This window comes from Nerophis lumbriciformis, linkage group LG20 (assembly GCF_033978685.3).
Source record: "Nerophis lumbriciformis linkage group LG20, RoL_Nlum_v2.1, whole genome shotgun sequence".
Taxonomy (NCBI): domain Eukaryota; kingdom Metazoa; phylum Chordata; class Actinopteri; order Syngnathiformes; family Syngnathidae; genus Nerophis; species Nerophis lumbriciformis.
The window spans coordinates 7,818,589-7,841,500 of record NC_084567.2 but is presented as its reverse complement, the minus strand read 5'-3'; the positions used below and the strand labels follow the sequence as shown (position 1 = coordinate 7,841,500).

General features: G+C 38.6%; 3 protein-coding genes across 3 annotated transcripts in view; 1 reads left to right on the top strand and 2 right to left on the bottom strand.

Annotated features, from left to right (window-relative positions):
* Positions 1 to 22,912, top strand: part of LOC133619315 (uncharacterized) — a 329,516-nt gene that overhangs the window by 183,593 nt on the left and 123,011 nt on the right. The gene's annotated exons all lie outside the window — the stretch shown is intronic.
* Positions 1 to 22,912, bottom strand: part of LOC133619291 (uncharacterized) — a 169,559-nt gene that overhangs the window by 99,492 nt on the left and 47,155 nt on the right. The gene's annotated exons all lie outside the window — the stretch shown is intronic.
* Positions 3,002 to 21,024, bottom strand: LOC133619260 (uncharacterized). The gene is made up of 2 exons (XM_061980203.1): positions 20,414 to 21,024; positions 3,002 to 5,174 (listed from the first exon to the last, which is right to left on the bottom strand). Exons 1-2 carry the CDS (start codon positions 20,841 to 20,843, stop codon positions 3,784 to 3,786), a joined length of 1,821 nt encoding a protein of 606 aa, XP_061836187.1. The 5' UTR covers positions 20,844 to 21,024; the 3' UTR covers positions 3,002 to 3,783.

Below are 22,912 nucleotides of genomic sequence, written 5' to 3'. Positions count from 1 at the left end.
TCTGCACTCTCAAAGTGCATGTTGTTGCCAAATGTATTTCATATGCTGTAAACCTAGTTCATAGTTGTTAGTTTCCTTTAATGCCAAACAAACACATACCAATCGTTGGTTAGAAGGCGATCGCCGAATTCGTCCTCGCTTTCTCCCGTGTCGCTGGCTGTCGTATCGTTTTCGTCGGTTTCGCTTGCATACGGTTCAAACCGATATGGCTCAATAGCTTCAGTTTCTTCTTCAATTTCATTTTCGCTACCTGCCTCCACACTACAACCATCCGTTTCAATACATGCGTAATCTGTTGAATCGCTTAAGCCGCTGAAATCCGAGTCTGAATCCGAGCTAATGTCGCTATAGCTTGCTGTTCTATGCGCCATGTTTGTTTGTGTTGGCATCACTGTGTGACGTCACAGGAAAATGGACGGGTGTTTATAACGATGGTTAAAATCAGGCACTTTGAAGCTTTTTTTAGGGATATTGCGTGATGGGTAAAATTTTGAACAAAACTTCGAAAAATAAAATAAGCCACTGGGAACTGATTTTTAATGGTTTTAACTCTTCTGAAATTGTGATAATGTTCCCCTTTAACGTCTTTCACCATTACAAACATCTTACTCAAATCTAATAAACACATTACTGTCTGAGCAAGGAAGATACTCAATAGTGCACATTGAACGGAAAATATGATCACTTTTTTTAACTTCATCTTTATTTTAATAAAGCCATACAAAACCCCAAACTACAATGTTGTCTTTCAAAAAGGGCAACAATTTGATCATAAAAATAAAAAAAACATCTATTTTTCTTTTTTTTTGGTCATTAGAAAAATATATTAAGTAGTTGCTCGACAATCAACACTATTTAGACAATAAAGCAAGATGTTCAAACACAACTACTATACAGTAAAGGTAAACATGGACATGTCTACATACAACAGGAGGTGAAGTCACGTGACGTCACATAAACCAAACAAACATATTCAAACACTCACAAAAAAGGGGCTCTTCAGAATCCAAGTAAGCAGTACGTTTCTTCTGCCAATGAAAGTATGTTGTATGTCCGTATTTATTTTATTTTTTTAATAAATCTTGGTTTAAAGAAGACTCCAGTATAGTGTGCGCAAACAAGTGTATTCCTAGCAAGAAGTCAAATAATAATAATAATAATAATAATAATAATAATAAATAATACATTTTATTTCTAGGCGCCTTTCTAGACACTGAAGGACACCGTGCATTCGTTAAAAGCAGTGCAACATAAACAATAATAAAAAAGAAAAAAAATTGAGTGAAAATGTTGCATAAATGCACTGTTCTCACCTGTGGAAATGTTCCAATAGGGATTTTAGTTAAAGTTATTTCAGATTTCCTAATCCAGTCCGTCATTAAGGGAAAACAAATGTTAAAGCAAACAAAAAACTAAGGATGTGATTCACCAGCAGTACTAAAAAAGTGGAACCATCCAGTAGGACAGCGTGGTGATTGTTAAGAAAGACGATACCTAACCATGTCGGTCTCTTTGGATACTGAATGAGGTCAGTCTTGACAAACTTTCTTTATATCTAAGACAAGTACTCCAATTTTTGATGTGTGTTGAGAGCATTGTTCCACCACTGGGTGATGTAAGAAAACATGTCAAATGTACAGTACAGCCCAAAAGTTTGGACACACCTTCTAATTTAATGTGTTTTCTTTATTTTCATGACTATTTACATTGTAGATTGTCACTGAAGGCATCAAAACTATGAATGAACACATGTGGAGTTATGTACTTAACAAAAAAAGGTGACATAACCGAACACATGTTTTATATTCTAGTTTCTTCAAATTAGCCACCCTTTGCTCTGATTACTGCTTTGCACACTCTTGGCATTCTCTCCATGAGCTTCAAGAGGTAGTCACCTGAAATGTTTTTTCACTTCACAGGTGTGCCTTATCAGGGTTGATTAGTGGAAATGATTGCTTCATCAATGGGGTTGGGACCATCAGTCGTGTTGTGAATGAGAAGGTGTGTCCAAACGTTTGGCCTGTACTGTAGATCGCCTCTCCCGGAATTTGTACTATCAGATAGAATTTGATGTACCGGTACGTCGAGGCGTTTGTGAATGTGGTCGCATATTATGCTTTTAGTTCAACAGATCTTTTTTCTTTCCATTGTTAGGTACCGCTATCAATCATATGGGCACATTTCCAGAAGGATGGAACTGTCTTTGTGTCCAGGGAAATCTGGAAGAGCTTGGCAAGTACTAGGGGAAATCTTCAGCACACAGTTTTTATGTACAGTTGCTGGGATCCCATCAGGTCTATTAGTCTTTAAAGCAGGGGTCCCCAAACTTTTGACTCGGGGGGCCGCATTGGCTTAAAACATTTTGGCCGGGGCCGGGTTGTGTATATATATATATATATATATATATATATATACACACAGTATATATATATATATATTATATATATATATACACAGTATATATATATATATATATATATATATATATATATATATATATATATACACACATACATACAGTATATATATATATATATATATATATATATATATATATATTAGTCAAGGTTTGTTTCAGGGAAACAATTCATTATATATATATAAAATCCCCTGACGAGCAGGGAAACCTGCGAAACAGGCTTGTAGGGATGACATAGCCTCTGTGTTTTTTCCTGACCTAACGTATATATTGTTATATATATATATATATATTTATATATATATATATATATATACACATATATATATATATATATATATATATATATATACATATATAAATATATACGTTAGGTCATATATATATATATATATATATATATACACATATATATATATATATATGTTAGGTCATATATATATATATATATACATATATATATATATATATATATATATATAAATAAATATGTATATATATATATATATATATATATATATATATATATATATATATATATTCCTCGCACACTCATTGACTAAAAAGAGTGTGCACTTGCCGATGATGTCACGTTATCAAGGGGAAAATAAAATTTTAGACAATATGATTTGCCTGAGCCGGGAGGAGACACAGAGAGTAACAAGCGGTAGAAAATGGATTAAAAAGGACAGATTAAAAAAAAAAAAGTAATTAAAACAAAATATATATATATATATATTTTTTTTTTTTAACTTGGGAGTTCCTGTGGGCCGGATTTTGGACGCTGGCGGTCCTTATCTGGCCCGCGGGCCGTAGTTTGGGGACCCCTGCTTTAAAATGTCAGAAGAACACGATTTTATAACAACTTTTATAGAATTATTTGGTTTTGGGCTGCAAATTGGGGAGATTATTTGTACACCGAGTCATGTAGACACAAAACATGAACACCAGGCGACCTGGAAGGTGTAGTTTCAGGCAGATCGATTCATGTTGTTGGTGATCAAAGTCAGGCATTCTGGAGGCGGTAAAAGCATCACTTAAGAAGACTACAATTCCTCCCCAGCTAGACTCATCAGGTCGGTCTGGTCGGAAGAAGGAGTAACCAAGCACTACAAACATCATCTGTCTTACTGTTCAGGAAAGTGTCAGATACAATAAAGGCATGGTGTGAGTAAGAGATAAGAGTATGTTCCAGATAGTCCCACTTTAAACAAATATTCAAATATTTTTGAAAGAAGCAGAGAACTTATTATGAGGAGGCCGTGGGTTTGTCTCGCAACACACTCGCTAATTGGTTATTCTCCCGTGTGAGTTCTTGTGTGTTTTACTGCATCTGATGGACTCTTTTACCACAAACTGGACAGCTAAATGTTTTTCCTTCTGTGTGTTCTCATGTGTTGAATCAATTTGCACTTTTTAGGAAAGCCTTTACAACAAACTGAGCAGTTCAACAGTTTTTCTGCTGTGTGCGCTTTTAGGTGTGTAGTCAAACTGCTCCTTTGAGAAAAGCTTTTGCCACAAACGGAACAATGAAATGTTTTTTTCCCTCTGTGTGTTCTCACATGTTTAGTCAAATGACACTTTTGAGTGAAGCTTTGATAACAGACTGAGCAATCAAGTGTTTTCTCATCGGTGTGCGTTCTCATGTGTTGAGTCAAATAGTTTTTGAGAGAAAAGCTTTTGCCGCAAACTGAACAATTAAATGGTCTTTCTCCTGTGTGTGTTCCCATGTGTTGAGTCAAACTGCTCTTTTGAGTGTAACTTTTACAACAAACTGTGCAACTAAATGGTTTTTCTCCTGTGTGTGTTCTCATGTGTTGAGTCAAGTAATTTTTGAGAGAGAATCTTTTGCCACAAACTGCGCAATCAAACAGTTTTTCTCCAGTGTGTGTTCTTATGTGTCCAGTCAAACTGTTCTTTTGAGTAAAGCTTTTATAACAAAAGGAGCATTTAAAATTTCTTTCTCCTGTGTGTGTTCTCATGTGATGAGTCAAGTAATTTTTGAGAGAGAATCTTTTGCCACAAACTAAACATCTAAATGTTTTTTCTCCTGTGTGTATTCCCATGTGTTGAGTCAAACTACTCTTCTGAGTAAAGCTTTTACAGCAAATTGAGCATTTAAATGGTTTTTCACCTGTGTGTGTTCTCATGTGTTGAGTCAAATAATTCTTCATAGAAAAGTTTTTACCACAAATTGAACAATTAAAGGGTTTTTCTCCTGTATGCGTTCTCATGTGGTGAGTCAAACTGCTCTTTTGAGTAAAGCTTTTCCTGCAAACTGAACATTTAAATGGTTTTTCTCCTGTGTGTGTTTTTACGTGTTTTGCCAAATTGCTCCTGTGACTAAAGATTTTAGCACAAACTGAGCAGCTCAAACATGTTTTACCTCTCTTTTCTTTAGGGTATTCAGAGTGTTTGTTGTCAGTGTGAGTCTTTAGATCACCTTCAGAGTCTGTATCGCTGCTCAAAGGTACTTCAACCTCGTCTTCAGCCTCACTTTCTGATAGTGGAGCTAAGAGGTTGTGCAGTTGTGGTTCCTCTTCATCATCTTCAATCTTCACAGAGACAACAGTCAGTGGCAACTTGGTGAGATCAGCTTCCTGTGGTTCTAGATGACAATCTCCCTCCTGAGTGATCCAGAGTTCCTCCTCTTCCTCTTTAATGTGGGGTGGCTGTGGAGTCTTCTGCTTCAAAGAGGTCCCTCCTGCCAACTGAGGGGGAAGTTTTTCTTGATGACCAATCAGTGGCTGTACGTCTGAGGAACACACAAACAATTTAGCTCAGACATCAAACATGAGAGGTTTCCCCTTCAACTCATTACACACTTTCCTCTATGTACTGTATGTGTGTGTAGTGTTCCATGGCCATTCATTTAGTGCCTTGCCAAAAGGATGGATAAACGTTTACATGACTTGGCTTAGACTCGGACAAGTGAAGCTGGAATTCCAGTAAAGGTCTGTTTCAATTGACATTAACACATTACACACTAGCAGGAGGAATACGATATATTGACCTACAAAATATTGCCGATAAACAATATTATTGCCATTCATTTTGTTAGACCACACTAAGCACTGAAGTAATAACAATACATAATAATAATAACGTATAGCCTTTCAAATGCAATTAACTTGTATGTCTTGTATATTTTAACACTGTAATTGAAATTTAAACTTTTAAATACCAAGTTAAATAAAACAAACAAATACTAAAAATAAATAAATCAATATTGTTCTGTCTTTAAAAGAGCCATATTATTTGTATTTGTGTTTAAGTATGTTTATCTTTTACTTCAAATTGTAAAGGATGATCAGTAGGTTCACTTCCGGTTCATGTGACGCCACGTAAATTCACTTCCTGTTGAACGTAAGTTCCTTACGTTCTACAGGAAAGATATATAAACATATATCAGGCATGTGATTTGAACTAAATGAAAAAGACTGAAAATTAGCCGGGGGTAAACCAACCAACCAATCATTGATTTTCTTATATGTAAACCAACCAATCATCATTGAGACATATATATACATATACACATATATATATATATATATATATATATATATATATATATATATATATATATATATATATATATATGTATATATATATATATACATATATATATATATATATATATATATATATATATACACATATATATATATATACATACACATACATATATATATATATTTATATATATATATATATATATATATATATATATATATATATACATATATATATATATATGAGATAAAAGTGGAATATTTTTTTTATATATATAGTGTATATGTATGTATATATGTATATATACACACACACACACACACATATATGTACATACATATATATAATTATATATCCACACACATATATATATATATATATAAATATATACATACATATACACTATATATATAAAAAATTATATTCCACTTTTATCTCATATATATATATATATATATATATATATATATATATATATATATATATATATATATATATATATATATATATATCAATGATGATTGGTTGGTTTACGTATAAGAAAATCAATGATTGGTTGGTTGGTTTACCCCCGGCTTATTTTCAGTCTTTTTCATTAAGTTCAAATCACATGCCTGATATATGTTTATATATCTTTCCTGTTGAACGTAAGGAACTTACGTTCAACAGGAAGTGAATTTACGTGGCGTCACATGAACCGGAAGGGAACCAACTGATCATCCTTTACACATTGAAGTAAAAGATAAACATACTTAAACACAAATACAAATAATATGGCTCTTTAAAAGACAGGACAATATTGATTTATTTATTTTTAGTATTTGTTTGTTTTATTTAACTTGGTATTTAAAAGTTTACATATATACATATATATATGTATAAATATACATATATATATGTATATATATATATGTATAAATATACATATATATATGTATATATATATTATATGTATGTATGTATATATATACATATATATATATATATATATATATGTATGTATATATATATACAGATATATATTATATATAATATATATCTATATATCTATATACATATATATATATATGTATGTATATATATATACATATATATATATTATATATAATATATATCTATATATATATATATATATATATATATATATACATACATACATACATACAGGTAAAAGCCAGTAAATTAGAATATTTTGAAAAACGTGATTTATTTCAGTAATTGCATTCAAAAGGTGTAACTTGTACATTATATTTATTCATTGCACACAGACTGATGCATTCAAATGTTTATTTCATTTAATTTTGATGATTTGAAGTGGCAACAAATGAAAATCCAAAATTCCGTGTGTCACAAAATTAGATTACTTAAGGCTAATACAAAAAAGGGATTTTTAGAAATGTTGGCCAACTGAAAAGTATGAAAATGAAAAATATGAGCATGTACAATACTCAATACTTGGTTGGAGCTCCTTTTGCCTCAATTACTGCGTTAATGCGGCGTGGCATGGAGTCGATGACTTTCTGGCACTGCTCAGGTGTTATGAGAGCCCAGGTTGCTCTGATAGTGGCCTTCAACTCTTCTGCGTTTTTGGGTCTGGCATTCTGCATCTTCCTTTCACAATACCCCACAGATTTTCTATGGGGCTAAGGTCAGGGGAGTTGGCGGGCCAATTTAGAACAGAAATACCATGGTCCGTAAACCAGGCACGGGTAGATTTTGCGCTGTGTGCAGGCGCCATGTCCTGTTGAACTTGAAATCTCCATCTCCATAGAGCAGGTCAGCAGCAGGAAGCATGAAGTGCTCTAAAACTTGCTGGTAGACGGCTGCGTTGACCCTGGATCTCAGGAAACAGAGTGGACCGACACCAGCAGATGACATGGCACCCCAAACCATCACCCAACCATGCAAATTTTGCATTTCCTTTGGAAATCGAGGTCCCAGAGTCTGGAGGAAGACAGGAGAGGCACAGGATCCACGTTGCCTGAAGTCTAGTGTAAAGTTTCCACCATCAGTGATGGTTTGGGGTGCCATGTCATCTGCTGGTGTCGGTCCACTCTGTTTCCTGAGATCCAGGGTCAACGCAGCCGTCTACCAGCAAGTTTTAGAGCACTTCATGCTTCCTGCTGCTGACCTGCTCTATGGAGATGGAGATTTCAAGTTCCAACAGGACTTGGCGCCTGCACACAGCGCAAAATCTACCCGTGCCTGGTTTACGGACCATGGTATTTCTGTTCTAAATTGGCCCGCCAACTCCCCTGACCTTAGCCCCATAAAAAATCTGTGGGGTATTGTGAAAAGGAAGATGCAGAATGCCAGACCCAAAAACGCAGAAGAGTTGAAGGCCACTATCAGAGCAACCTGGTCTCTCATAACACCTGAGCAGTGCCAGAAACTCATCGACTCCATGCCACGCCGCATTAACGCAGTAATTGAGGCAAAAGGAGCTCCAACCAAGTATTGAGTATTGTACATGCTCATATTTTTCATTTTCATACTTTTCAGTTGGCCAACATTTCTAAAAATCCCTTTTTTGTATTAGCCTTACACAATATTCTAATTTTGTGACACACGGAATTTTGGATTTTCATTTGTTGCCACTTCAAATCATCAAAATTAAATGAAATAAACATTTGAATGCATCAGTCTGTGTGCAATGAATAAATATAATGTACAAGTTACACCTTTTGAATGCAATTACTGAAATAAATCAAGTTTTTCAAAATATTCTAATTTACTGGCTTTTACCTGTATATATATATTATATATATACATATATATATTTCCTGTTGAACGTAAGGAACTTACGTTCAACAGGAAGTGAATTTACGTGGCGTCACATGAACCGGAAGTGAACCTACTGATCATCCTTTACAATTTGAAGTAAAAGATAAATAACTTAAACACAAATACAAATAATATGGCTCTTTAAAAGACAGAACAATATTGATTTATTTATTTTTAGTATTTGTTTGTTTTATTTAACTTGGTATTTAAAAGTTTACATATATATATATATATATATATATATATATATATATATATATATATATATATATATATGTATGTATGTATGTATATATATACATATTATATATAATATATATATGTATATATATATATATATATACATACATACATATATATATATACATATATATTATATATGATATATATCTATATATATATATAATATATATACATACATATATATGTATATATATACATATCTATTATATATAATATATATCTATATATATATATATTATATATATACATACATATATATGTATATATATATACATACATATATATATATGTATATATATATATTATATATATATGTATATATATATACATACATATATATATATATATATACATAATATATATATGTATATATACATACATACATATATATATATACATACATATATATATATATATACACATACATACATACATACATATATATATACATACATATATATATATATATATATATATACATACATATATATACATATATACATACATATATATATATATATATATATATATACATATATATATATATATATATATATGAGGGCTGTCAAACGATTAAATTATTTAATCACAATGTCAATAGTTAACTCAAAATTAATAATGATTAATCGCAGATGAATTTAGTCTGTCATCATTAATAAGTGTACTCTGGACAGATAAAAAAATACCTGCATTGCGTTGTTATCTTGCCAGAATTTGTATTGTGTAGGAATTTTTGTTTCCGCCGTCGAAGCACTTGCATTGGGAGGAAGAGCAACATTATGTTTAGATACCAGTTTGACACAATATTAACACAAAATGCGGATTGTTAACGATCATGCTTTGATTGTCAAAGATGTTTGGTAATGTAAAATGTGATATTTCTACCTGAATAAATGTTTGATATTATGTACATGACATGTTGCACAAGTCAATGATATTCATATATCCCTGCGTGACAATGTTTTAACCTTCTCTATTCATTAATAAAATGTCATATTCAGCCTGTTAAACATTCTGTAGTGGCGGACTATCAATCTGAACAGGTTATCAAAGAATATACTGTAGTGATGGGAATATTGTGTACAGAACTGTAATTACCTAATGTGGGCTGCAGAGGGCAGTGGCAGGCATGCCTGCAGTATTAAAGGCCTACTGAAATGTGATTTTTTTTTTATTTAAATGGGGATAGCAGGTCCATTCCATGTGTCATACTTGATCATATCGCGATATTGCCATATTTTTGCTGAAAGGATTTAGTAGAGAACATCGACGATAAAGTTCGCAACTTTTGGTCGCTGATAAAAAAGCCTTGCCTGTACCGGAAGTAGCAGACGAGTAGCGTGACGTCACAGGTTGTGGAGCTCCTCACATCCGCACATTGTTTACAATCATGGCCACCAGCAGCGAGAGCGATTTGGACCGAGAAAGCGACGATTTCCCCATTAATTTGAGCGAGGATGAAAGATTCGTGGATGAGGAAAGTGAGAGGGAAAGACTAGAGGGCAGTGGGAGCGATTCAGATAGGGAAGATGCTGTGAGAGGCGGGTGGGACCTGATATTCAGCTGGGAATGACTAAAACAGTAAATAAACACAAGACATATATATACTCTATTAGCCACAACACAACCAGGCTTATATTTAATATGCCACAAATTAATCCCGCATAACAAACACCTCCCCCCTCCCGTCCATATAACCCGCCAATACAACTCAAACACCTGCACAACACACTCAATCCCACAGCCCAAAGTACCGTTCACCTCCCCAAAGTTCATACAGCACATATATTTCCCCAAAGTCCCCAAAGTTACGTACGTAACATGCACATAGCGGCACGCACGTATGGGCAAGCAAATGTTTGGAAGCCGCAGCTGCATGCGTACTCACGGTACCATGTCTGCGTATTCAACTCAAAGTCCTCCTGGGTAAGAGTCTCTGTTGTCCCAGTTCTCCACAGGCCAATGGTAAAGCTTGACTGTCATCTTCCGGGAATGTAAACAATGAAACACCGGCTGTGTTATCCGGCACACCAGTCAAGGGGTGCATTCTACGGCGGGGGTGCGTTATCCAGCACAACACCTGCCGCAATACACCGCTTCCCACCTACAGCTTTCTTCTTTGCTGTCTCCATTGTTCATTGAACAAATTGCAAAAGATTCACCAACACAGATGTCCAGAATACTGTGGAATTTTGCGATGAAAACAGACGACTTAATAGCTGGCCACCATGCTGTCCCAAAATGTCCTCTACAATCTGTGACGTCACGCGCAGACGCCATCATACCGAGATGTTTTCAGCAGGATATTTCGCGCGAAATTTAAAATTGCACTTTAGTAAACTAACCCGGCCGTATTGGCATGTGTTGCAATGTTAAGATTTCATCATTGATATATAAACTATCAGACTGCGTGGTCGGTAGTAGTGGGTTTCAGTAGGCCTTTAAACCTAGTCTCAGTGGGAGCGAAGAAGGAGATGAGAAAGTGTTAGAGGATGTTCATTTGTGTCTTAATGACCAAAATAAGCCTCCCTGAGGAGGGAATTAAAAAGTGCGGAAGAGTGCAAGATTTTCCCTAACGACGGGCGAGAAAAGTACCATGCACTCAAAGAACGCACAAGTTTGCAGTGATCACTTCGTTAAAGGTTTGTTTGATATACTTTTAATGTTTAGTGTTTCCCATTTAAGTATTATCGCGGTATTATTTGTATTTCTTAAACACGTGTTTGCTACGAGTGTTTGGAACAGCACAAACTCAGCGAGTCTAAATAAAAGAAAAGCAATTGAGAGCAAAACCTAAAAGAGTTAAAGGGGAACATTATCACCAGACCTATGTAAGCGTCAATATATACCTTGATGTTGCAGAAAAAAGACCATATATTTTTTTAACCGATTTCCGAACTCTAAATGGGTGAATTTTGGCGAAATAAACGCCTTTCTATTATTCGCTCTCGGGAAGCAATCCGCCATTTTCTCAAACACCGAGTCAAATTAGCTCTGTTATTTTCCGTTTTTTTCTCGACTGTTTTCCGTACCTTGGAGACATCATGCCTCGTCGGTGTGTTGTCAGAGGGTGTAACAACACGAACAGGGACGGATTCAAGTTGCACCAGTGGCCCAAAGATGCGAAAGTGGCAAGAAATTGGACGTTTGTTCCGAACACTTTACCGACAAAAGCTATGCTACGACAGAGATGGCAAGAATGTGTGGATATCCTGCGACACTCAAAGCAGATGCATTTCCAACGATAAAGTCAAAGAAATCTGCCGCCAGACCCCCAGGAAAAGAGAGCGGATGAGGGTATGTCTACAGAATATATTAGTTGATGAAAATTGGGCTGTCTGCACTCTCAAAGTGCATGTTGTTGCCAAATGTATTTCATATGCTGTAAACCTAGTTCATAGTTGTTAGTTTCCTTTAATGCCAAACAAACACATACCAATCGTTGGTTAGAAGGCGATCGCCAAATTCGTCCTCGCTTTCTCCCGTGTCGCTGGCTGTCGTGTCGTTTTCGTCGGTTTCGCTTGCATACGGTTCAAACCGATATGGCTCAATAGCTTCAGTTTCTTCTTCAATTTCGTTTTCGCTACCTGCCTCCACACTACAACCATCCGTTTCAATACATGCGTAATCTGTTGAATCGCTTAAGCCGCTGAAATCCGAGTCTGAATCCGAGCTAATGTCGCTATAGCTTGCTGTTCTTTCCGCCATGTTTGTTTGTGTTGGCATCACTGTGTGACGTCACAGGAAAATGGACGGGTGTATATAACGATGGTTAAAATCAGGCACTTTGAAGCTTTTTTTAGGGATATTGTGTGATGGGTAAAACTTTGAAAAAAACTTTGAAAAATAAAATAAGCCACTGGGAACTGATTTTTAATGGTTTTAACCCTTCTGAAATTGTGATAATGTTCCCCTTTAAGTTGAGTGACTATGAGGGAGGACGAGAGGGTTATTTTCGAGTGTAGAAAAGGGTTTGGCGGGTTTTGTATTTTATTGAAAAATAATAAACACCTCTGAAAGAAAGAAAGGCCGGTACTAAAAAATACTATTTAAAGTTCTGCCTTGTGCTTTTTATATGTATTAGGTTGTGAGTTCAAACCCCGGCCGAGTCATACCAAAGACTATAAAAAATGGGAGCCATTACCTCCCTGCTTGGCACTCAGCATCAAGGGTTGGAATTGGGGGTTAAATCACCAAAAATGATTCCCGGGCGCGGCCACCGCTGCTGCTCACTGTTCCCCTCACCTCCCAGGGGGTGAACAAGGGGATGGGTCAAAAGCAGAGGACAAATTCGACCACACCGAGTGTGTGTGTGACAATCATTGGTACTTTAACTTTTTTTAAATAAGCTCAATAGATAAAATAAAAAAAGATTAGCACTTTTAGACGAGTTGATCTGCCGTTTCTTTTCTGCTCTGCCCCCCTCTCCTTCGTGGAGGGGGTGGCACATGTTCGGTGGCCACGGATGAAGCGCTGGCTGTCCAAAGTCGGGACCCAGGGTGGACCGCTCGTCTGTGCATCGGTTGGAGATGTCTCTGCGCTGCTGACCTGGTCTCCTGCTGGCCCCACTATGGACTGGACTCTCACACCATTATGTTAGATCCACTATGGACTGGACTCTCACTATTATGTTAGATCCACTATGGACTGGACTCTCACACTATTATGTTAGATCCACTATGGACTGGACTCTCACTATTATGTTAGATCCACTATGGACTGGACTCTCACACTATTATGTTAGATCCACTATGGACTGGACTCTCACTATTATGTTAGATCCACTATGGACTGGACTCTCACACTATTATGTTAGATCCACTATGGACTGGGCTCTCACACTATTATGTTAGATCTACTATGGACTGGACTCTCACACTATTATGTTAGATCCACTATGGACTGGACTCTCACTATTATGTTAGATCCACTATGGATTGGACTCTCACACTATTATGTTAGATCCACTATGGACTGGACTCTCACTATTATGTTAGATCCACTATGGACTGGACTCTCACACTATTATGTTAGATCCACTATGGACTGGACTCTCACTATTATGTTAGATCCTTTATGGACTGGACTCTCACACCATTATGTTAGATCCACTATGGACTGGACTCTCACTATTATGTTAGATCCACTATGGACTGGACTCTCACACTATTATGTTAGATCCACTATGGACTGGACTCTCACTATTATGTTAGATCCACTATGGACTGGACTCTCACACTATTATGTTAGATCCACTATGGACTGGACTCTCACTATTATGTTAGATCCACTATGGACTGGACTCTCACACTATTATGTTAGATCCACTATGGACTGGACTCTCACACTATTATGTTAGATCCACTATGGACTGGACTCTCACACTATTATGTTAGATCCACTATGGACTGGACTCTCACTATTATGTTAGATCCACTATGGACTGGACTCTCACTATTATGTTAGATCCACTATGGATTGGACTCTCACACTATTATGTTAGATCTACTATGGACTGGACTCTCACTATTATGTTAGATCCACTATGGACTGGACTCTCACACTATTATGTTAGATCCACTATGGACTGGACTCTCACACTATTATGTTAGATCCATTATGGACTGGACTCTCACTATTATGTTAGATCCGACTGGACTCTCACACTATTATGTTAGATCCACTATGGACTGGACTCTCACAATATTATGTTAGATCCACTATGGACTGGACTCTCACACTATTATGTTAGATCCACTATGAACTGGACTCTCACTATTATGTTAGATCCACTATGGACTGGACTCTCACACTATTATGTTAGATCCACTATGGACTGGACTCTCACACTATTATGTTAGATCCACTATGGACTGGACTCTCACACTATTATGTTAGATCCACTATGGACTGGACTCTCACTATTATGTTAGATCCACTATGGACTGGACTCTCACTATTATGTTAGATCCACTATGGATTGGACTCTCACACTATTATGTTAGATCCACTATGGACTGGACTCTCAGTATTATGTTAGATCCACTATGGACTGGACTCTCACACTATTATGTTAGATCCACTATGGACTGGACTCTCACTATTATGTTAGATCCTTTATGGACTGGACTCTCACACTATTATGTTAGATCCACTATGGACTGGACTCTCACACTATTATGTTAGATCCACTATTGACTGGACTCTCGCTATTATGTTAGATCCACTATGGACTAAACTCTTACACTATAATGTTATATCCACTATGGACTGGACTCTCACAATATTATGTTAGATCCACTATGGACTGGACTCTTACACTATTATGTTATATCCACTATGGACTGGACTCTCACAATATTATGTTAGGTCCACTATAGACTGGACTCCCACTGTTATGTTAGATCCACTATGGACTGGACTCTCACAATATTATGTTAGGTCCACTATGGACTGGACTCTCACTATTATGTTAGATCCTTTATGGACTGGACTCTCACACTATTATGTTAGATCCACTATGGACTGGACTCTCACTATTATGTTAGATCCACTATGGACTGGACTCTCACACTATTATGTTAGATCCACTATGGACTGGACTCTCACTATTATGTTAGATCCACTATGGACTGGACTCTCACACTATTATGTTAGATCCACTATGGACTGGACTCTCACTATTATGTTAGATCCACTATGGACTGTACTCTTACAATATTATGTTAGATCCACTATGGACTGGACTCTCTCACTATTATGTTAGATCCACTACAGACTGGACTCTCACTATTATGTTAGATCCACTATGGACTGGACTCTCACACTATTATGTTAGATCCACTATGGACTGGACTCTCACTATTATGTTAGATCCACTATGGACTGTACTCTTACAATATTATGTTAGATCCACTATGGACTGGACTCTCTCACTATTATGTTAGATCCACTACAGACTGGACTCTCACTATTATGTTAGATCCACTGTGGACTGAACTCTCACTATTATGTTAGATCCACTATGGACTGGACTCTCACTATTATGTTAGATCCACTATGGACTGGACTCTTACAATATTATGTTAGATCCACTATGGACTGGACTCTCACACTATTATGTTAGATCCACTACAGACTGGACTCTCACTATTATGTTAGATCCACTTTGGACTGGACTCTCCCACTATTATGTTAGATCCACTATGGACTGGACTCTCACTATTATGTTAGATCCCCTATGGACTGCACTCTTACAATATTATGTTAGATCCACTATGGACTGGACTCTCACTATTATGTTAGATCCACTTTGGACTGGACTCTCCCACTATTATGTTAGATCCACTATGGACTGGACTCTCACTATTATGTTAGATCCACTATTGACTGGACTCTCACAATATTATGTTAGATCCACTATGGACTGGACTCTCACTATTATTTTAGATCCACTATGGACTGGACTCTCACTATTATGTTAGATCCACTATGGACTGGACTCTCACAATATTATGCTAGATCCACTCGACGTCCATTGCACCTGTCGCCCAGGGGCGGGGGTCCCCATATCCGTGGTCCCCTCCAAGGTTTCTCATTGTCCTATTGGGTTGAGTTTTTCTTTGCCTTGATGTGGGATCTGAGCCGAGGATGTCGTTGTGGCTTGTGCAGCCCTTTGAGACGCTCGTGATTTAGGGCTACATAAGTAAACATTGATTGATTGAACATTGGTGTTAATTTCGTGTATGTATATAATTTACGGCAAAAATATGAAATTGGATATCATCATCAATATATAAAATGACTTATCAAGATAATAATCTTTGTCCATATTGCAAAGGCAAATTATATTTTTCACAGAAATTGTTAAAAAAATGTATGATTCGTTTAAAAAAAACAACCTTTGGGTCAGATTACGAATAAAATCTGAAGTACTACTGTTTTGAGTCCTCAGTTATTAAGGAAGAAGTAACCACGTTTTAAATTAGTTTTTTGGAGAAAAATACAATGAGATTTTGACTTTTTGCAATTTAAGAAAAGTACTTTTTAACTGAACATATTTTAGGTCCTGACATTGATCCAACATATATATATTTTGCTTCGTAATATTAGATATGAATAAAATGTAATTATTTGACATTAATCATGTTATTCTTGTTCTGAGGCACTGTACAAGAAGGGACAGAGCCGCCTCTACTTCCTCAGGAGGCTAGGATCCTTCAACGTCTGTACAAAGATGATGAAGATGTTCTACGAGTCGGTGGTGGCAGGCGCCTTCTTGTACGCCGTGGCCTGCTGGGTTAGGGTGAGAGCGAGGGACGCAAACAGACTGGACAAGTTGGTAGAGAAGGCCAGTAACGTGGTGGGAGTGGAGCTAGACTCTCTGGCGGTGGTGTCAGAGAGGAGAAGTCTAGCAAAGCTCCTAGCCATTATGGACAACACCTCCCACCCACTACACTCGGACCTTGCGGGGAGAATGAGCACGTTCAGTAGAAGGCTCAGACTCCCAAAATGCAACACGGAACGACACAGGAGGTCCTTCATACCGACAGCCATCAGACTGTATAATGCATATGTTCCTTCTTGACTGCACTTAAAGGGGAACATTATCACCAGACCTATGTAAGCGTCAATATATACCTTGATGTTGCAGAAAAAAGACCATATATTTTTTTAACTGATTTCCGAACTCTAAATGGGTGAATTTTGGCGAATTAAACGCCTTTCTAATATTCGCTCTCGGAGCGATGACGTCACATCAGGGAGCAATCCGCCATTTTCTAAAACACCGAGTCAAATCAGCTCTGTTATTTTCCGTTTTTTCGACTGTTTTCCGTACCTTGGAGACATCATGCCTCGTCGGTGTGTTGTCGGAGGGTGTAACAACACGAACAGGGACGGATTCAAGTTGCACCAGTGGCCCAAAGATGCGAAAGTGGCAAGAAATTGGACGTTTGTTCCGCACACTTTACCGACGAAAGCTATGCTATGACAGAGATGGCAAGAATGTGTGGATATCCTGCGACACTCAAAGCAGATGCATTTCCAACGATAAAGTCAAAGAAATCTGCCGCCAGACCCCCATTGAATCTGCCGGAGTGTGTGAGCAATTCAGGGACAAAGGTCCTCGGTAGCACGGCAAGCAATGGCGGCAGTTTGTTCCCGCAGACGAACGAGCGAGCTAAACCCCCTTGATATCTTGGCTCACACCGTCCCTTATGCCACCGAAGATGATCAAGAGAAGAATATCGACCCTAGCTTCCCTGGCCCGCTGACATCAACTCCAAAACTGGACAGATCAGCTTTCAGGAAAAGAGCGCGGATGAGGGTATGTCTAGAGAATATATTAATTGATGAAAACCTTATTCATTACTCGCGGTTTTACGTAAATTATTATACATAAACTGTGTTTACCAATAATTTAGCTTAAAAACATTTATTTTTTTCAATCATTCGAGTACATTCGGGTAGTCTTGTGTAATGCAGTATTTTGTGTCTATTTAGGTATGGTTAACCTGAGTGCTGAAATCGTGGAAAAATATATGTTCTTAGCGCGCCTGAAATGGGCTGTCTGCACTCTCAAAGTGCATGTTGTTGCCAAATGTATTTCATATGCTGTAAACCTAGTTCATAGTTGTTAGTTTCCTTTAATGCCAAACAAACACATACCAATCGTTGGTTAGAAGGCGATCGCCGAATTTGTCCTCGCTTTCTCCCGTGTCGCTGGCTGTCGTGTCGTTTTCGTGGGTTTCGCTTGCATACGGTTCAAACCGATATGGCTCAATAGCTTCAGTTTCTTCTTCAATTTCGTTTTCGCTACCTGCCTCCACACTACAACCATCCGTTTCAATACATGCGTAATCTGTTGAATCGCTTAAGCCGCTGAAATCCGAGTCTGAATCCGAGCTAATGTCGCTATAACTTGCTGTTCTTTCCGCCACGTTTGTTTGTATTCACGATGTGACGTCACAGGAAAATGGACGGGTGTTTATAACGATGGTTAAAATCAAGCACTTTGAAGCTTTATTTAGGGATATTGCGTGATGGGTAAAATTTTGAAAAAAACTTCGAAAAATATAATAAGCCACTGGGACCTGATTTTTTATGGTTTTAACCATTCTGAAATTGTGATAATGTTCCCCTTTAAATGTAGAGTATATGTAAAATATATTTATCCATCCATCCATCCATCTTCTTCCGCTTATCCGAGGTCGGGTCGCAGGGGCAGCAGCCTAAGCAGAAAGCCCAGACTTCCCTCTCCACAGCCACTTCGTCCAGCTCTTCCCGGGGGATCCAGAGGTGTTCCCAGGCCAGCCGGGAGACATAGTCTTCCCAACGTGTCCTGGGTCTTCCCTGTGGCCTCCTACCGGTCGGACGTGCCCTAAACACCTCCCTAGGCAGGCGTTCGGGTGGCATCCTGACCAGATGCCCGAACCACCTCATCTGGCTCCTCTCCATGTGGAGGAGCAGCGGCTTTACTTTGAGCTCCCCCCGGATGACAGAGCTTCTCACCCTATCTCTAAGGGAGAGCCCCGCCACCCGGCGGAGGAAACTCATTTGGGCCGCTTGTACCCGTGATCTTGTCCTTTCAGTCATAACCCAAAGCTCATGACCATAGGTGAGGATGGGAACGTAGATCGACCGGTAAATTGAGAGCTTTGCCTTCTGGCTCAGCTCCTTCTTCACCACAACGGATCGATACAGCGTCCGCATTACTGAAGACGCCGCTCCGATCCGCCTGTCGATCTCACGATCCACTCTTCCCTCAAGACTCCGAGGTACTTGAACTCCTCCACTTGGGGCAAGATCTCCTCCCCAACCCGGAGATGGCACTCCACCCTTTTCCGGGCGAGAACCATGGACTCGGACTTGGAGGTGCTGATTCCCATCCCAGTCGCTTCACACTCAGCTGCGAACCGATCCAGTGAGAGCTGAAGATCCTGGCCAGATGAAGCCATCAGGACCACATCATCTGCAAAAAGCAGAGACCTAATCCTGCAGCCACCAAACCGGATCCCCTCAACGCCTTGACTGCGCCTAGAAATTCTGTCCATAAAAGTTATGAACAGAATGGGTGACAAAGGGCAGCCTTGGCGGAGTCCAACCCTCACCGGAAACGTGTCCGACTTACTGCCGGCAATGCGGACCAAGCTCTGACACTGATCATACAGGGAGAGGACCGCCACAATCAGACAGTCCAATACCCCATACTCTCTGATCACTCTCCACAGGACTTCCCGAGGGACACGGTCGAATGCCTTCTCCAAGTCCACAAAGCACATGTAGACTGGTTGGGCAAACTCCCATGCACCCATGCAGAATATATTTATATATTGTATATATATATATATTATATTATTTAATATTATTCGTGTCTATTGTGAGCGAAAAGTGGTGCTGAATTTCTCCCAGGGATCAATAAAGTACTTTCTATTCTATTCTATTTATTATTACCTCCAATCCTCTGCACGTTGATGTAGACATGTGGTCCAGCAGGCAGGATGTTCTCTTCACATCTCTTACTCTTCCCCAGAATATCTTCTTCCAAATCTTTACTTTCTTTACACAAGCGCTTGTTTTGCTCTCCCAGTGTCTTCATTTGACTTTTGCATTCTTTCATCTCCTCTGATGTGAACTCCACTGCCTTCTTCAAGCTAACAATCATGGCGGCTCTTTGTTTACGTTCTTCGACATAGTCGGCTAATTTCTCATCGACGCTCTTGTCGGGGCTCACGATAGCCTCCAACATGACGTTGTTGGAAACTTCAGCCAGCTCATTTTCATCTGCAGTTTTCGTCTTTATCTCCGTTGGTGATTTGCTGGAAGTTGGTTCTCTTTCATGTTCTCTTTTCGTCGCCATCTTAGCATAGCAGCTGTCGTCCATGTTCTTCAATCTTCACTTCAGATAACGCTTCATCGAGACAAACTCAACTTTCCTTGTCGTAGGCTTTAGGTACGACAAAACCTGTGCTATTTGATGCGCTACGTGAATCTGCATGGCTATAAGGTCGTAAATGTGATACTACCCCGGAAAGCGACAACCGCCCAGTCCGCCATTTTGGTCTTTTCCTCTTAGACTAATGCGTTTGCGCATGCGTCAGAATTCAGGAACCTCCGGTCTCGACTTGACTGCCTCTATTTTTTTCAAAATAAAGGCATTTTACTAGAGATGGTTTGCAATCACGTGACCAAGTGGCACATCCGGGTACTTCTGGTCGAGAGTCCCGTTAGGCCAGTGTTTTTCAACCACTGTGCCGCGGCACACTAGTGTGCCGTGAGCAGTGTTGGGACTAACGCGTTACAAAGTAACGCGTTACTGTAACGCCGTTAGTTTCGGCGGTAACTAATAATCTAACGCGTTCTTTTTTTTTATTCAGTAATTTAGTTACCGTTACTACATGATGCGTTACTGCGTTATTTTACGTTACTTTTGATGTAGTATCGGCTAGAAACAGAAGCGCTGCGGTGTCGTTCTTCTGAATCTTCCTCTGTCACAAGCCGGAGAGAAGAAAAGAGGCGCGATCTATGTGTGTGTGGGTGTGGGTGTGGGGAAAAAAAGTTGTTGGCACGTTCAGTCCACACAAAGCGTGGTCATGGCGAGCGGAGTAACGGAGGAGCTTGAACGCCCCCGCCATTGAATCGGTGTGTTTATAAGTGCAGACTCGGTTGTGCAAAACGAGGGTTTTAAACACATGCTGAACGTGCTTGAACCACGTTACGACATCCCGTCGCGCACCCACTTCAGCAATAAGATTGTGCCAGATCTTTATGAGCAGGAGAAGAAAAAAGTTGTGGATGAACTATCCCGAGCATCATCTGTTGCGCTCATGACAGACGGGTGGACGTCCAGCGGAACTATAAGCGCTCACTTCATCACAGCAGACTGGGAGATGAGAAGACACGCCCCCTCTACGAGAGTCACCTTGCGCAGGTACTGACACAAGCAGTGGAGGACTGGAAAATAAAGATATCCCAGTCACACGTGATAATGCCAAAAATCAAATAATTACAGAGAATGAGGCAGGACTGGGACCACAGATAGGTGCTTTGCACATGTAGTGAATTTGGCATCACAGAAGGGAATCTCAGTCAATAGGATGGAGCGCCTCTTTGGGAGGATCAGGAAGGTTTCTTACTTCCACCCAAGCACAACAGCTGCTCATGTGCTTAAGACAAAGCAAGAAATGCTAAAGCTGCCTGCTCATACACGATGTCCCAACGAGGTGGAACTCCACTTATGATATGTTGGAGCAGCAGGCAGCTATATACTCTGCATTGACCCACAACACCCTGAAGACAAATGTCACCCTGTCTGATGATGATGTGAGAGTGGCAGGTGAGGTCCTCCAGGTGCTTAAACCTCTCAAAAGTGTTCCATCTCTACTGAGCACTGAAACTTCACCATCTGTGTCAATGATCCTGCCACTGAAAACAAGTATTCTACAATCCATGGCTCCAAGTGTGGAAGACAGCAGCATCACTCCAGATGTCAGGCTTTATGTTTCAAGGAAGATGATGTGCCTTCTTATGTTGCACTTTAACTTGTTTTTTATTCATGGTCATTGGTCCAAGTTTAAAGAAAGGAGGAATGCCTTTTTATGTTGCACTGTTTTTCATTAATTATGTTAAAAGGAAAATAAAAATGTATGTCAAGTTGATCAACAGATTGTATTATTCTCCAGTGCAATAACAGTACTGAAATGAAGGCAAAAAGGGCATTAATGGGAGCTTTAAAAAAAAAAGAAGAAAAAAAGAAGTAACTAAATAGTTACTTTTCACAGTAACGCATTACTTTTTGGTGTAAGTAACTGAGTTAGTAACTGAGTTACTTTTGAAATAAAGTAACTAGTAACTGTAACTAGTTACTGGTTTTCAGTAACTAACCCAACACTGGCCGTGAGATACAGTCTGGTGTGCCGTGGGAGCATTGGCGTTGTTAGGCCTATTATAGGG

What these genes read in the sequence shown, in the direction of transcription:
- LOC133619260 (XM_061980203.1), bottom strand. Translation starts at nt 20,843, where the DNA reads ATGGACGACAGCTGCTATGCTAAGATGGCGACGAAAAGAGAACATGAA. An exon ending in CAACGTGCAGAGGATTGGAG is followed by an intron (nt 5,175 to 20,413) that starts GTAATAATAAAT and finishes TGTGTTCCTCAG; the next exon opens with ACGTACAGCCACTGATTGGT.